Source organism: Cygnus atratus, chromosome 2 (assembly GCF_013377495.2).
Source record: "Cygnus atratus isolate AKBS03 ecotype Queensland, Australia chromosome 2, CAtr_DNAZoo_HiC_assembly, whole genome shotgun sequence".
Taxonomy (NCBI): Eukaryota; Metazoa; Chordata; class Aves; order Anseriformes; family Anatidae; genus Cygnus; species Cygnus atratus.
In genome coordinates this window covers 136902578-136920113 of record NC_066363.1, presented here as the reverse complement: position 1 = coordinate 136920113, position 17536 = coordinate 136902578, and the positions used below count along the sequence as shown (strand labels likewise).

The 17536-nt window shown below is 45.6% G+C and overlaps 1 protein-coding gene across 6 annotated transcripts in view; it reads right to left on the bottom strand.

Annotated features, from left to right (window-relative positions):
- Positions 1-13922: 13922 nt before the first annotated feature.
- The window catches only part of PTDSS1 (phosphatidylserine synthase 1), a 29030-nt gene continuing 25416 nt past the window's right edge, over positions 13923-17536 (bottom strand). Inside the window, exons 13-15 of one of the 6 annotated variants that reach the window (XR_007707801.1) lie at positions 16847-17321; positions 15520-15601; positions 13923-14759 (exon numbers count right to left, since the gene is read on the bottom strand). Coding sequence is in view for 4 of the 6 variants with exons in the window: in XM_035546153.2 (XP_035402046.1) it covers positions 17209-17321 (113 nt within the window). In the remaining 2 variants the exon portion in view is untranslated. Of the gene's footprint in view, positions 17322-17536 lie in introns of all 6 variants that reach the window. The other 5 variants (XR_007707802.1, XM_035546153.2, XM_035546154.2 and 2 more) reach the window with 5 other exon arrangements.

Sequence of the window (17536 nt, the reverse complement as noted above, 5' to 3'; positions counted from 1 at the left end):
TTTTGCAAGTTTGCTAGTGTTCAGCCAAAGTTTGCAGAGGGGTTTAACCAAAAGGTCAATGAAAGAATATCTGCATATTGTAAATCTAATGATCGGGATAGATGTAATTTGTTTAAATTTAAGAAAAAGCCAAAGTAAACTCTTTAAAGAAATTGCTCATATATTTGAGGCTTGCAGTGGGGTAATAAAAATAGAAATTATGTACATAGGACATATTGTGGTGTAGAAACTTAACCTCAACATATTGATCGAGGCAGTTCTTGTCCCTGAATTAATATACGCCTACGAGTGAGTATTTGTTTTAGGGAAGATAAATAGAAAGGCCATGAATAAATATAAAAGATGAGATGAAATAGCCATCTGGACCACATTAAACCAAAATGTGTAATTGAAGCAGAGAGAGTGTGCATCCTTTGATCCAGTCACGCACAATTGAAATGAAAGTAAATGGGCAATTTGTGTTATCGAATCATCAGAGGAAGGTCTGCAGCACGTGCACGTGAGAAGGATTGACGGAGGACTGCGGCACGAGGCCCCTAAGCATCTCGGGTGGCCTCAGCCCGGGTGCAGTGCCGGGGCCAGGACGGTCTCAGCCCAAGCTGGGCTTGTGCTGAACCTGCTGAAACCACACCGGGCTCCGGCTGCTCGCCTGTTTCCACAGCTGAGCCAGATGGCAGGGAAAGCTTGAACTCAGCTCCACGTGGCCACCTGCATCCCCTTCCATGCCACAGCCCAGCGTTGGGGACACCCGTGGGCAGCCGAGCCAGGTAGAAGCAAGCCAGTAAAACATCGCTCCTTTTAAATCCAGAGCAGTTCTGCAAGCAACAGCACATTAGAGTGGGGATATGCTGTCTTGAAATGTCCTCCACCTGAGTAGAAGTGAAGACGTGGGGGTAGGATGGCAAGAAACTGCTAAAGGGGGGGAAGAGCATGAATTCTGACTCTGCCTTTGAAGCCAGGGCTGCCTTGCTGGTGCCAGGCTGGATGGGGTTTGGGGCAACCTGGTTTGGTGGGAGGTGTCCCTGCCCATGGCAGGGGGTTGGATCTGGGTGGGCTTTAAGGTCCCTTCCAACCCAAACCATTCTGTGATTCTGTGGAGCTCTGATTTCCTGAGCACTGCTGCCTGCTCTCCCAAGCAATTTGCTGCCCATCAGCAAATCCAAGCGTGGAGCAGTGCCTCTGTCTCCTGTCCCCTTGATCTCTTGGTCAAAGATGTCAGCCAGCCACAGATGTGTGTCAGATCTGCAAACAGCCCCAGTCCTACATCCCAGTGCTGTACTGGCAGAAATCCAGTGGGTAAACTAAGAAACATCAGCAATTTTTCCCTGGTGTAGCTGATCTGGCTCACGTTCACATTACTAGGCTGGTATACCAGCAAGGTTTTCCAATGGAGCCGTACCAATACCAGGAGAGATCCTCTGGCTCAACAAAGTTACTCCCAGAGAGGCACTCCCAGATTAGACTTCTCCTCTGGCTTTCCAGCTCAGCCCCTCACTTCTGTCGTGCTTTTGAACATAGCTGACCTGCTGAAGCCTTGAAGTGCTGATGCAGAACCCCCAAACTCCCTCGACCCTCTCATCTCAGCAGGACTCATCCAACCACTAATGCAATTGTACCGGTGCCACTAGAAGATCCCCGTGCTTAGGGACAATGACATTTGAAGGCACGGGAGTGCTGCTACGTGACCAGCCGGGGCCAGGAGCCAGGGACACCTGCTCACAGCCCGAGCAGGAATAAGCTACCTGTTGGTTTGATGGCGGGCAGCAAATTGCCTAGGTGAGGAGGCAGTGATGCTTGGGAAAGCAGAGCTCGCTGAAGGCAGCTTCTAATGAGTTTTTAGCTCATTCAGGACCTGGCTGGGATTTCAACAGCTGGTTCAACCACAGCAGACCAAACCGTCTCCTAGCAGAGCCCTGTCTGGAGCAGAGGAAGAAGAAATGCTGCTAAATCCAAGCAAATCATTTTTCAAGATCCTGTTGTTGACTGCCAGCTTCAGGAATAGCTTTTCCATTTCTCCCGTGCTCTTCGGTTCTGCGCCTGCGGTTTAGTCCTGTGTTTAGCACGATGAGTTTTGGAACAGGCAGAATGTGCAGTCAGCTTTTTTGTGCTGAGGGCAACAGGCTGGATAATAACCTTGAAACAGCTCTGTGGCCAACAGCATAATATTATCTAATAACTTTCCTTCATTATTTTCTCAGCTCACAGAGCAAGGGAAATGATTTGCAAATGCTCACTTATATATACACATATGTATGTATATATGTATATATGCATTTTCTAACATTGCAGCATAAAATATTCATGGGGAGAGTTTCTCCATTATATCCAAAGCTCAAGCAGAAATTTCTTATAAGAGTTTGTCTGGATCAAATTATTCAGGTCATTTTATAATTGCCACAGAATAGAGATGATAATTCCAGAAAAAGAGGGAATTCAGAAAAAATAAATATATAAAATGGGGGGAGAGGGTAAAGAGCTCTTATAAATTAAAATTTTAAATCCTTGAAAAATTCTTCATGGAGTGACTTTCAGAGCCAGGCAGAGCCATTTTAGCTTGCTCTGTTAGACAGTGGCAAAGCTGGCTGAGTAACTGAGCAGAGATATGTCTGATATACCCCCCTTATAGGCTACCCAAAAATGTAGGGTTGGACCTGGGATGTGCTGTTCACGATGGCAACCGTCAGCTGAGTGAGGTTGGGTGCATCCCTTCAGGTAATTAGGGAAGCTGGCATGCCAGGCCCTCACATCCAGAGCAAAGACAAGGCGGAACAGAGAGGTCAGCTGAAAAAATAGCTACACCTTTGAAAAACAGCCCTGAGCCCTGACAGCTCCCTTGTTTGAATCCAGTCTCCAGGCTGGAAAAAGACTTGAGACAAGTTTTCTGTCACTGGCTGTGTGCACTGCTGTCCTGCTCCTCCTTTCACTGAAAGATGTCTTCCCTTTGCTCTCAGCAGCTTGGAAGACTTTTTCCATTTGCATTTCACCAAGCTGTTGGAAGTTGCACAGGGGTTCAGAGGAGAAGAGGAAACCCCACACGCCGGGCACCGACTCTTCCCACCCAGGCTGCCCACCCTCCTGTGCTGTCCCCCTGCCAAGCAAAACTCCACGTCTCCGTGATGAACAGCGAGGGGAAAGATTTTGCATGAGAAACAGTGAACTTTCAGAGCAAACACACCGTATTCGCATCTGCCAGGAACAAAAGGTGCGATCTGTGGCCACGTGCAGCCGAATATAAATCAGTTTGCACAGCTGAGCTAACCTTTATCCCTGCCCATGAGAAGGAGACTTAGCCTTAATGGGGAACCGCTGGTTGGATTTCTCCACCCGTAGCACCCGTGCACCCCCGTGGTGGCTGGTTTTGGTGACAGGGGTTTGTAAAGAAAATCTCGTACTCCAGGACTTGGGGATGGGAATAGTTCAAGACTTTTTTCAGTACATTGCTCTCCAGACCTGGATGCAAGCCCACCTGCTCCTCGCAAATCTACCAGGAAAGCCCTCTGTGCTCTTCCTTGTCTTCATTGTGGTCCTGTGAAATCCAAAATTGCGGTCTGAAATGTAGGTCAGGGTGACCCAACTGCTACAGGAAGGGTGAAGTCAGAGGGTGAGGCAGATCTCTGAAGTGATAAACACACACAATTGCTACCTTTTGTCCCATTTCCTAGTCCGTCTCCCAAGGCCTGGAGTTTCTCATCTGGAGATGTGGCTTCAAGTCCCCGTCGTGCACTGACTTTTCACGTAGGCATTTCTCCTGGAGCTGGCTTCATCTCTGACTGCTCTGAGCTGTGCTCATCCTGCACTCAGCCTAACATGGCCCATCCCTGGAAGGAGCTGGCTCTCTGCTTGGCAGACATAAGATCTTGCTTCTTTCCTGCAGCCGCTAAGAGGCCTGGGGTACAACTTGACCCAGTCCTGGAGGCTCCCAGGTCTAGGACAGTGCCCTGCAGGGGTGGGCACTGTCTGGTAAAGCTGAAGCTCCTCAACTTCCTTCAGCATCTGGTGAGGGCCAGCTGAAGGCCGGAGGTACTACGGACACCCTGTGAGAGCTGATTAACTGACGTGGGCTCACTAGTGGTCAAACAGAGGGATGGTTAGGGGACAGAAAAGCAGGGGAACACCATATGCCTGGGATTTGTCCTCTTTCCACCCCAGTAAACATTGGCCAAGCCAAGTTTGAAGGCTCCTTATGTTCATCCGGCCTACAGCTGAGAGCAGGTGCTGGGACGCTGGCTCGGCAGCAGAGCAGGAGGAGCAGGCCCCATCCGGCGGGTGGATCCACATCTGGTCAATCTCCACCAGCTTTGGTGGCCTTATCCTAGACCAGCAGCTGTCCACGCTCGGTTTCAGCTCTGTGGCAGCTGGAAAGGCTGAAGTGGGCTGTGAGGGAGGAGCTCTTCAGGACCTTTAGCCTGTCCAGGGCTGCTGGAACATCGAAGATGCTGCTGCAGGTTTGGCGGGGAAGCTGTCATGGTGGGTTTTGCTCATGAAGCAAGACAGTAAAAACAGGAAACTACAGAGAAGTTTTCAACTGGACAGAAAAAAAAGTCACCTTGCACACATGATTTTTCTATTGAGATGCACTTGTCAGGAGCCATGAAACCAACACTTCACTGAGAAAGCAAAAGCCATGAAGGGTTCATTTGCTGACAGGCTCAGTCTCCTGTGGCTGTTGAACTCAAGACCTACAGGGAAGTACAATCATTTATACTGTGCGAAAAATACTGGGTTTTATCCCTGCCTGCCACTGGAACACAGATGCCTACAGATGTGGGAGTGTAGCTCCCATCAGCAAGCAAGAGCGGAGAGGTGGGAAAGCTTCCCAGGGGGAACTGAAAGCAAACAACCCCCAAACCTTCAAAGACAGCTTAGCAAGAGAGGCAGATCCCACAAGCTGATTTCTGTAGGCTCTGCTTATCATTTCAAGTGCTGGAGGTTTCGCACTTTGAAGGCTCACTTCCTCTGCAGTGCTCACAAAGCGTCAGCATAATAATACCGAATATTTTTCCCTCCTCCCCAGTGTCAGTCATTATCTTCCAGCCTCCCATGTGTCTTATCTGGATCATAAATGCTAACCGCCTGGGGGCTCTTCAGCAGAGTCCCGCACAGCACCGGGACAATAAATGCACACAAGTGATCCCCCAAGGCTTGCTTTCCCAGTGCTGTCCGATTTTTTAAGATACCTGATGAAAACCAAGCAAAGGAAAGGGGACATACCCACCCGCTGTGCTGCCTGCAGTGCTGCCGCCTCTCCCATCCACACGGGGCTCTGTCTGTCTGTCCTGACGTCTTGCCAGCCCACATTCTCTGGCTTTCAGGCGGTCTGTAAGCCGTCAGCAGGAGGCACATGAAAATGGGCAAAAAGTCTGCTCCTTGTGTCTCCAGACAGCCTCCCATGCATGGGCACAAACAAAATGGGACCAAGGCAAGACAACCCTCATCACTGAAGGCTGGCTTTTATCTGGTGCACGTGGAGGTGCCCTGCCCCAAATGACACCTTCCTGCTTCTCAAAATGCCCACAGGGTCTGGGAGCACCTGGATCCACTTCTCTGCAAGCCAACCCCATTAAAGAAAGTTGAAAAAACTCTTCTTTGTATGCCATGTGCAGAGGCAGGCAGAGCAGACTGGTGCCCCCTTGTAAGAAAAACAACACAAGAAAAATGAGACTATTTGGGGTGATTTTACCCAGCCCATTAAGAACCGTAGTTCTGGCAAGAGATAAATGCAGATGGCATAACAAGGGGGAGCCAAAATGCCCTATATTAGCATGCATGTTGGTTCAGTAGATGACCATTTATATATATATATATTTTTACTGTGGTCCCCACCTATTCTGCTGCATCACCTTACGCAGCCACAAACCATTTTCTAAATAAAGTTCCAAGCCCAAAGACCCCACATGAGATAAATTAACTGAAGTAAACAAGCAAGGAGCTAACTGGAGCTAATTATACATCTGCCAGCAGACGTGCTTTTAAGCACCTTAAAGGTGAACATTTTAATTACTTAATGTGCTCTATTGTTCTCAAATTAGGTATGAGAAAAATAACATTGATCCAATCCTTTTTTTATTTTTATGCACCAGAGTTGGAAGGCAAGTAGCTTTGTAAGGGGATTACGTGTGTTAATCCTGCTTAGCTATGATAAAGTTCTCTGCTTCCTAGAGAGATGGTTTAACCCTCTTCTAACAGCCATAGCTAGCTCCTAAGGGAGGAAGCTGGGGAATATGAATTACATCTTCATATGGGGATAGTTCGAAGAAATAAAGGTTTGTCTCATATCTTTTCCTACGCTGAATATCGTTTATCACATGAGCAGGAAAACCATATAAAATTAGCGGGTCCTATAAGAAAATACATGAACTACGTGTTCATTCTGGCACTGATCTCGTCTTTCCTTTCTGACCCTGTGGCAGGCTCAGAGTACCAGTGGCAGCCTGAAAGCAAACAGTGCCCCAGTGAAGGTGGAACTGGGAATTGCACCAGTGTGGTGTTGGATACGCAGCAGCCCCTCCGATGGGAGTTCCCCATCACTGGAGCACACCTGTCCTGATTTCCACCCCAGTGCCCCTCTGGGCAGACATACGAGTTCAGGTGTGCACTCGGGCTTTCACAGCTAAGATTCGGGTGCTTACACACAGCTCAAAAACTTTTCCAGAGTGCATAAAGGGCTCTCCAAGGCATTTGGAAAACAGCAGAACGGCATGAGGAGAAGGGAAAAACGATGGGTGGCTGAAATCAGTGAAGCGACATGGGACAAAGGCCTGAGCCTGTCCCTTGCAATTTGGGCACTCTCAGGAGGTGCTGGGGTAGCCACACGCCTGCTGCGATCCTTGGAGGCTTCTTCTGAGGTCAGCTGCATCTCCAGAGGGCGATTAAACCGTCCGTGATCTGCCTTGCTCTTTGAAGGTACCTCCTGAACATTGCCTGTTATTGACTGCCAAGGAGGCCTGTGGTGACCCCATGCTTCTGTCGCTTGTCTCAACAGTGACAAGTTCCCCTCCACCTCCCCTTCAACAAGAGGTTGAATCTAGGCCTCCAGTTGCTGAGGGAGATGAGCAAAAAACAATTGTGGATGGAGGAGGAGAACAGAGGCTGGACCAGACTCTCAAGGGGCCACCGCTGTCCCCGGCCACCCACTGAAAGGGGAAGCGTTGTGGGATCATGTGAGATGGAAGGACAGAGATGAGCCCTGAATGCTGCTCAGAAACAAGAGCAGCGTTTTTGGTTCATATTTACTTTAAAATAGTTGGCATCCTGTCAAGTACAAAAAGTAATTGGTCCTTGATGAGAGATCTTTGACGTATCAAGGCGGAAGAGTGTGGCTGATGGAAGCAAACACCCGGGCCTGGAACATGTTTGAGAACAGCATTTAAAGAGCAGAAACCAAAACTTTCACCTGGTACAAACTCACTTTGGTCTTTATCTCATTTATTTTTCCTTTAACCAAACAAGGAAAACAGCATGATGCAAAGGCAATTCTGATAAATGCAAACCCCAAAACTTGAGGGCCTGACTTAAGTCCTGGCGTTAGGGTCAGGACCGTGTTAAAACATCCACTTCTACAAAATACAGTTTCCTCATGTAGGTGCACGAATATAATGCCTGCCTGGGTGCTCCAACCCGTGGAAAATAGGTTTCTCATTAAAAAAGAAGGAAAAGTTTAAGTTTATGCAGTAGCCACACTCCTGCCTTATCTTGGCTTTGGGCTTCGTAGACATCGAGGTCTTCAGAGAGGCAACCGTGTTTCGGTACTTGGCACTCCAGGTGATCTATAATGGTATAGTTTTAAGTCAGAACGTGCTTGGAAATACCGTGGTGATTTGGCATGGAGTCATGGCTCTTGTATGCAGCCAGTTTGAACAACCAGTGGCGCACAAGGAATATCCACAGCCACCTCCATAGCCAAGCCAATGCCTCAGCAGCAAAGACCTACATTTGCAAGATCTGCTGAGAGATACAGGCCTGTGCTATCAGCTAATCGCTGCAGCTTTCCTCAGAAAGGCCCTCTGGAAACTTGCTAGAAGGCAGATGGTCGGATACGCAAGAGGCAAGCCATGATCATACCAGAGGCCCAAAACAGGGACAGATTTGCAGTCAGTGAGCTCAGAGACAGAAGGGATCGTGGTCTCGTGACAAATGGCCACACCTGAGAGAAGCAAAAGGTCTGAAATAATCTCGCACCTCAGGGCAGATGTGGCAGGGACTGGCTCTGCAGCCAGAGTGGGTCCAGCACCTGCGTGTGCCCCAACAAGCAGCAAGGAGCCTGTGAGACCAAAACACTGCATGTTATTTATTTTAGAACAGCTCCAGCTGAATTTTTTTTTCTTTTAATGTGTGCGGGGGCTAACAATGGGCATTGGTCTTCCAAAGGGCTACAATTTCCCTTTGAAACTGGCTGCAATTCAAAACCAGCATGAGAGCCTCATTCCCAGCCCCCGGCTGATGTCCCGTCTGCAGCCCTGATTCACCCAACATCGCTTGGATGGATGAGCTGTGAAGAACACAAACTGCCTGCCTGTTTCATTGCTTGGGAAGTCTGATGTGTTAGGCCACAGGTGTCAAGGAGAAAAGCACGGAGCTGCTAGGTCTGGTAGGAACCACGGTGATCTAACACAACACGCCTTTGCGCAGCAGAAGCACAAGTCACAGAGCAGCCAGAAAGAGAAATGTGTGTGCTCCGACTAAAATCTGCACTCTGGAGATCTACTTTGCCCTACGCGTGTTTACCTACCTTAGTAAACACTAGTTTTAAATCAACAGCCGAGGTATAGGTCGTGAAAGCTCATTGGAAAAGGTAGGTAAATTGAAGTAACCCAGCTAAATAAAACGAAGACCAGAATAGAAATGGGGGTGGTGTCACCTCACTCCTGTTTCGTTTTTGTGTAGTACAGTATGTTTTCATTTGTAGGGATTAAGAAATGTGGATAACATTTTTGGATTTACTACAGAAGCACTTTTTTTTTAGCGAGTCCCATGATAATTTTGTGGTTACAGCCTGGGAACTGAAGATCTGGGATCTTACTCTAATCTTTGTCTTCAGCTTCCTGAGGAAACATAGACAAGTCACTTACCCTTTGTCCCCGTTTCTGATCTTCAACGTGAACTTACTGACCACCCCCATCAACGTTGCAATGTCCTATGCATTGTTTCAGAGAAATTCCTTCGACATTGGAGTGGTGCAAGGAAAAAAAAAAAAAAGTACAGCATGAAAGGTCGTTAGTGGTAATGACGTTACCGCTGTGGAAAGCAATGGGCCCCAATGAACGACACGAGCTGCCTGGACCTGGAGTCAACAAGGGGAACGCTTCAGCCTGAGACGTTTTGGGTTGTTTAGAGAACATCGCCAGGAAATCGCATTTCAGCTCTAATGCAGCCGGTTTCTCCGCCCCAATCTCCGTGCCACCACTCCAAATGCACTTGAAACGTGGGCAAACGGAACATGGAGATCCGGATTTTTGATCCAAGTACAGCAAAGTCAGCTAGTGGGCAGAGCCACGAATGTTCAATGAGTTCCAAGCACCATTTTGCATCACCTGCTGCTTGTACAGCACAGAGGGGAGAAAAAAACCAGCACCAACCCTAAATGTCTCTGCTAATTCAATAAAAGGTCCTAGTTTTCTTCCAGATCATTTATTTAATTAATGGAAATGTTCCCTTTAGTGGTACTTTTCACCATGTTCTTTTTCCTGTCCATTGAGAGCTTTGTGAAAGCAAGTACTGAAGTCAGGCTACAAGGAAACCACTACAGGTTTCTACTGGTGGTGACCCTGTACAGAGGAGATTCAGAAAAGCAAGGACATCATGTTTCGTCCCAAGGAACGAGGGCTGTAATTTCTTCCCCCAGCTCCCCACAGGCATGTTAAACGATCTAGACTTCTTTTTCTCTAGGTCAATAGGAACATCTCAAAGCTGACAGATAGAAGTCATGGTAAATGGTACAAGTCAGGTGCCCCATTGAGGTTTGGGACTGAAAGGATTTTCAAAACCTTTAAAATAAATGCTCGGTGACAACTGGCTCTTATTGGAAAAATGGAAATTCTTTGGGGATGGCATGAAGTCCTGAACGCCCACTGAACTCTTCCAAATTCTGAGCCACATAAAGACGCGAGGCAATATTGATCTGCACAGCGGCTTCCCTTTCCCAAACCAGGCTGCAGGGAGGAGGGACGGGCTCATCTGAGCAAGCAGACAAGCTCAGAGCTTCACTGCAACAGGCTGAAATGGAGGCGAGCCTGGTGCGGCAGCGCTCCTGGGAGCAGAAACCAAACCACCCCTTCCAACAGCGGTCACCCTGTCCCACCCCGATGCCCTGCACAAAGGGCAGCGGTAAGAGGAGGAGAGCCAGAAGAACCCTGCCCAGGGCTTCAGCCCAAAGATCTTCTGCAGAGAGCAGAGCTTCCTGCAAACAGGGAAGGTACTTGGGCAACAAATTGGTAGTCTGTACGCTTGGTAGCAACCAAAATAGAAGTCTTTCTCTCGCTTATTCTCCGAAGACAAGAGCTATCATTTCACGTTTTAATTAAAAGCCTCCCCAAAGCTACTCATTTGATTTTATTTTGCTTTGGTTGTTCTGCAGCAAGTTTGACAACACGGGCGCTTTGCAGGCCTGCTTGTCTGGCACGTGTAATTAAAGTCAACAGGAGTTACGAAGCCTTTAAAACTGAGCCAGGGTGGCTAAAGCTGGCAGCCCAAAATTAGAAGCAACGTTTGAAAATCCAGGTCCCGTTCTCTGTGTTTGTGTTACAGCAGCACCTAGAGGCTGCCGCTCGGATTCGTGTCCATCCTCCTGGACACTGTGTGCATACAGACAGACTTGGACGCCTTCAAGCACCCAGACACACAGTAGTCACTGTCACAGAGGCTACACTCAATCAGGCCCTGAGCGTTTTGATGAGATGGCTCACCTGGTAGACATATATGTACATACACAAGAGCATTTTATGCATTATTTTTTTAAGCAAAACCCACTGCAACACTGAATTGGAGGGCACAACAATTGCAGAACATACTCTGGATGACATCCATAGGAATGCTACCGCTGTAAATTCCCCTACTCCAAAACGCATTAAATAAGCTATCCAGTTATTTCACGATCATCTGCAAGCCGAGATCCATGAAAACTATGAAAATTAAATCCATGTGTATGCTTAGTATAGTCTGGCACTTACGTTGTTGCTGATTATAGGAATTCAATGTTTACAATTTACATTCTTTCCCAGACTTTTTTTTTTTTCCCCCAAATTGAAGTAAAAACTCCCTTGGCCTTATCATAATACAATTTAGACTGCTGAGGGCAGCACGAGTGCTCCTTTGTGAGAGAAGCGAAGTCCAAGCATGAGACACCGATCCTGGTCTGAGAAATGAAGGAAATACAAGATAGGATCCAAATTAAAGTTGTAGAAAGGAGCTGGGAAAAAATGATTGCTACCGAACATTTCCAAAGCCCTTTGAGATAACCACGACTTGGACTCTTCTTTAAAGTATGAAGAAGGTTGATACATTTTGCTGCAGCTGTCTGTAGTGAGCAGCTGGGTGGAAGACACACTCCAGAAGAGTTGTAGAGGATCTGCTCAAGGTGTTCTGTTGAGAATAGCCAAGTGTATTTTGTCAAAGGCAACGAATCTGAAATCCTTCAGAACAAAAGAAGCATTGGTATTCCTTCCAGACCCAAACTGGGTCTCTAGCGGGGGTTTATGCATGGACTCTCACATACAGCCGGGTTATCAGATTGATAGGTACCATATAAAACACGAGGAGCTGCTTTAAGCCTGACAGCTGCCTATCTTCACACCTTCTCTGGTAAGTCCTTCCAGACCCAGACAGGCTGAGGAGTGTGAAGGCATAGCAGTAACTCCAAAAGGAGCTGGAAGCAGGCAGAGCTGGTGCAAAGTAACACCTGACCTCGTTAGTCCCAGGCTGATTCTATCTAGAGACCACCTGGATGGTCTTATGGCCCTACACCAGGTGTACTCCACCTACTGCCACAGTGCCAGGGCACTTCTCTCCAGGGCTCACCTCTTAAACCTTGCTCCACGCATCAGCTGGCTTCAGAGGGGGGCAGGTACACAAATCTCCCTGGGCAAACACCAGCAGTCATGCTGCCCTTGTGCTTTGAGCCTTCTGTACGAAGGCTTTGTGGGTTTCTAGCCCTACTTTCTTAAAAATGTGTCCTCAAATCCTGACCAGCCTCCCCAGCCACAAAATTAAATTCAGTAACTCGGGGGGTGTTTGTCCAAAATTCATTTTATCCATTTGTGAAACTGCACCTTTATGGAACTACCTTAACTTGTTGAGACAGGACCAGTATCTGCGAGGGCTCCAGAAAACAAAACTACGTGGATAGATAAACAAGGCAGAGCAAACCCAGAGGGGGTGGGAAGCAGAATATTTCAAGTTATTTTGAACATAAAAGGCTTAAAATCAGCTGAGAAACCTCTGGTTAAACCACACCCCGTGACCATGTAGTCTTTACAGTCCTCCAACATAGTCATAAGGAGAAATACCAGTGGGAGAAGAGTGGCATAGGAGAGCAGTGCCTAGACCTATGGGCATGTAATCAGGATGTAGCTGAATGTGAGCACTCATATCTAAGAAAAAAAAAGTTAAAAAATAAAAATAAAAGTTGCTGGGCTCCTCTCTACTTCTGAGAGAGCAATTCTGAGTAGCTGGAAGCAGCAACTCCTCTAAGACACTATAACTCAAAGAACTGCAGCTGCCAAAGCAGGCATGGGCACCAGTACCTTTTTCAATCAGGTCATATTCCCCAAGACAGACAGACACCACAGCAGTTCTGGATCCAGCTTCCCGTCTGTGCCAAATCACTTTATCAAGCGTAGCACACAAGCTCTGCCACGGGATGAGCGAGTAGAAACGTAACTAATGTGGCTATGGATTGGCTAACCTGGCTCATCTGACTCTACTCTGACACTGCAGCCCACAGCTCTACCTTCAGCAGCAACTACCAGGACACAGCTACAAGGAGCAATCCTTCAGAGGTAGCAAGGTTGCATGCTTACAGAGGAACACGTTTTTGATGTGTTACTTGTTAAAGGATGCTTCATTTTCTCCAGTATTTTACAACATTAATTGATCAGAAATAGGATATAAAAAACATCTCCTCCAATGCAGTAAGCTGTCTTGAGGAAGGTAGTAGTTATAATCTGTTTCATCAGGTCTTTTCCCACTCTTCAGAAGATCTACAAACTCAACATTTGCCTCTTTGCTGTCCTCAGAGGTTGAAAAAACTTCCACGTGTCACTACAGCCTCAGAATTTATTGGCTCTCTATGTAAATTAGCATTCAAGAAGATAAGTTATGTTGAAGTCTTTCCCAACAAGTATTCACTGCCTGTAGAGAGAAGGAACTGAGGAAAAAAGGGAAAGCCTTTGCACACCAGACATCAGGCTAATGCTAACAGAAGAGGAGCAATCAGCAGCTCACAATCAGTTTTTTTTTTATATATATATACAAAAACAACAACAAACTGCTGTTATGGAAACTATGGCAGCAGCGTAAGCCAAAGCAGAGTATTTTTGATACTCGATGACACCATTATGCTGGCACAAGTTTACTTGCTAGCAGCCTCTCTCACTGTTCTTCCACAGGAAGTCTCGTTTCTCCTTTGAAGATCTGTCTGGAGGCCATCTCGCAACTCAAGTTCTCTCGTCCAGTAGTAAAACAAATCCAAAAAGAATAACGGGATTGTTTAAGACAAGGTTTATCCTATATGCTACAGAAGCTCCAGAAGGCATACAGCTGTTTGTATTATCAGATCTGTTGCACTGAAATAATAAATTGCTGCGCAGGAACTGCTACATTTGTCAGCGTGCAATTACGTACAATAAAATAACTTCTAAAGGTACGTAATAACTTCTAAAGTATGTAATCTTCTCCTATGCCTTGCAAGTACAGACAGACACACAGACACGGGTGACATGGGTTGATTTACTGAGTTATTGCAAAATACAATACTTTGCAATCAATACAGAGCAACTCTATTCAAAACTATTAAATACATGGTAACATCTGTGTCCTCTTGCGATAACATGGTAAAAAATATTAAAAGTTTTAACAGATGGAACAATAAACGATCATCTTCACAGAAGAGTAACAAAAGCGCTGGTTGAAATTACACTCCCACTATTTAATTGGATGCTGTACATGATCTATACAGCAACTTTAGTACTGGAATCCAATACTCCAGGCTGGCACTGGTTCACTTCATGCTTGCACCTTAAAACTTTGTTTTTATTTAGTCCACTACATAAATTCTTGCCACAACCCTTTGCTTATGCCCTGCTGCCCCGAATTAGCCTCCCTTCAATGACTGACATCGCTGATGGACAGCCTCTGGGGGGCCAACTCAGATCTCTCACCGGCAGCAGGGGAGATCGCCAGAGGACAGAGAAAGAACATCGGAAGCAGGAGAGTAAGGAGGAGATGTTGAGGCAGAATAAGTAGTTAAAAACAGGACAGTGCATCTGTGACTATTACAAAATACTGTTCAAGCAGCAGATTTCATACACGGACGCTTGTTGCTAAACAGCTCGGTGATTTGTCATTGTAGGTGTCGCACACATACCAAATTCAGCAATAGCGTAGTAAAATGATAAAACTGGGATCACTTGAAGTTTACAGAAGTGATCAAAAGCACCTTTCCAAAGCCTGCTAGTGCAAAGCTCACATCCAAAGACGATGGAGCTGAAAGTACAGTTGTCAGTCAGCAGAGGACTTGTGAGAACACGTGTGAATTCCAGGCAGAACTGTTGACAGAGGACAGGAAATACCATTTTCCAAGCAGCACTTGAAGAGTTTAGTTGTTTCCCCTCACCCTAGCCCTCCCTCTTTCAGAGTAGCAAAAACAAACAAACAAAAAATCATGGGAAATATTTAAAAAGATGTTGTCAAACAACATTTCTTCAAGGCCAGCGCTGTTGTAACAGCATAGAGAAGTCAGCTTCCAACAAGACAACACTTCGTATTTGCCTTTTCAGTTTTTAGGGTGCAGTGCAGCAGCGTAAGCACCAAGGTCTGCAGTTACAAAAGGTGTGCTTGTCCCCACAGGCAACTAGATGGTGTACCTCAGCATCTGCTTGCACACGGAAGCGTTGTAGATACAGCTGGTGTGCATACACCTTGCAAGTACAAAACCGGCTCTCGCCTTGCACAACCACAGTACTTACTGTATCGAAACCATTCAGCTTCCAACCTCTTGCTTTGGTATTGGATCAATAGAAAATTTACAATGCCATTCTTCAGTCTTACACAGACTGACTTATTAACCAAGAAAATAAAGTAACGAGCTGAATATCCAAAGAAATCTACATTCATCAATATGCAGCACACCACAAATAAAGAGAGAGAGACGATAATACATGGATCTGCTAATATGAATGAAAACCAAGTAGTTGCAGGAAAGCCTGAAAGTCTTCCTATCGTTTTTTCCCACGTAACATTTAATGTCACCGTAGCAATGCTGATCTAGCAGCTTCCACTGTGTCACCTCTGAAGTTGTACACTTACTTGATTGAAAAGGGGGGTGGGGAACAAGGGGCCTTTGAGGAGTTCAGCAGCAACAGTTAAGTGCATTGAAAATGTCGATCATCTGTGGCACACAGGAATTCATGGATTACACAGGATACTTTTTTTTTTTCCTCCTATTTACAGTATCATACACTTGTATAAAGTCTCTGCTGCATTTTCTTTAGTAGTTACTCTGTGGCAAATCAAAGTAACTTACTAATAGAAAAAGAAAATCCCAGGTTCTTCTGAAGACTAGTGGCTAAGGGTATTACCCTTACCTAAGCTACCTACCTCTAGCAACCCCCAAATTTAATTGGCACAAAAACATTTTGAAAACTTAACACAGGAGCAGATTGCTCTTGATTTAATCATTATGGTCACACCTGGAGCATTATCTACGTTACCAGACATTGGATTTAATATTTCAAACCCCTCCTCCTCCCCCCCCAAAAAAAAGAAAAAAAAATCTGCATGAAAGAGTCACTTTGCTGTTGGGTGTCCAACTGCGTGATAGGAAGCACAAACCAAGGCAGTGTATCACAGTAATATCTTGCTAGCTCTCAGACACCAAAAGACTACAGCAAGTCTTCACAAATAATTATGTTTACGGAAGTAGTAAGCAACTCGGCTCCAGAAAAAAAACAAAACAAAACAAAAACAAACAAACAAACAAAAAAAACACCACAACCCTGCCTTATCATCAGGCTTGGTAGGGCACCAGAGCCTTCAAAGCAGTTTCTGCTTTCAGTCTGAAGAAGCTGGGATTTCTTGGTTCCAGCTGAGGCAGAGGCAAATTAAAGGGGAGCAGGAAGGAACACTGAACGCAATGTGACACAGCTGAAAGAATGGCAGACTTGCACTTGAAGATGCAAAACGCTGCAGTAAAGAAGAAAAACCAACTAAATGAGATATCTGTCTCTGAGGGCAGGAGGCACGGCCCTCTCTATTTTGCAACAGGTTTTTATACAAGGATTTTAAAACGTTCAAAGAAATAGAATATGTAACAGTCAAGCAGAAGGACAATACAGAACAAAAAGAACAGTATTTGAAGGTCAATTTCACATCATTTACAAGAAACCTGGACCCATTACTCAGCTGGTAAAACCACTGTCACCAGGTCTGTAGAGTCTTTAAATAAAAGCAAGCAGCCGTCTACGCGTATGGACATTTTAAATATTTACTAACTGCCGTATAGAAAAGTTTAGTTGCGAGAAAGATGGGCAGTGGCTTTTAGTCAAAGGATTGCATACTCGTCTAGAAAACAACAAAAACACAGTGAAACAGAACAATCCAATCAACCATGCAAACTGATTATCAGTTTACTAACCTTCATGTTTATGTCCTCAGCTATGATACTAAAATGCACTTGTAACACCTGAACACAGAACAGGGTGTACCTGCTATGACAAAATTATTTTTCTTTCCAGCATACTCTTCATTAGCTTCTGCTGCCACATGCTGAAGAAACTAGGTTTAAATCAGTGAATGGCAAGTATCAGCAGGCGATGAGTTGCACTACACCGGTGGCTCCACCTTGACCATCCTTTTCTTCAACACCTTTTTTTTAAATTTAAAATTAAAAAAAAAAAATAATAAAAAAAAATCAATCTTCCATTTGGAAACTCAGAACCAGGTCTGATTTTCTTTGTCATCTCTAATCACATCGGAGAGTATCTTCAGACACCTTTCTTATTTCTTGCCAATTCCATTTGTTACTTTTGATTTGGAGTGCCGATTCCTCCTTCGAGATGAATGGCTTTCACTATTGACCGTATGTTTCGGTGGGCTATTGTCAGCACCTGCTGAGAAATAAACACTTTTTGGCTATTTGACATTGACAAATTTCTTGTTTGAAAGACAGTGAAGGCTTTCTGGAGCTACAGCATTTACAGTATGGAATAATTCAAGCTAATACAAACTGACTGGTACTCGTACTCCATCTAGTGGCCTAATTAAAAAAAAGAATGAAAACAAATTTAAGACCTGTAAAATTCTTCCTCTTACAAGAAATTTTAGA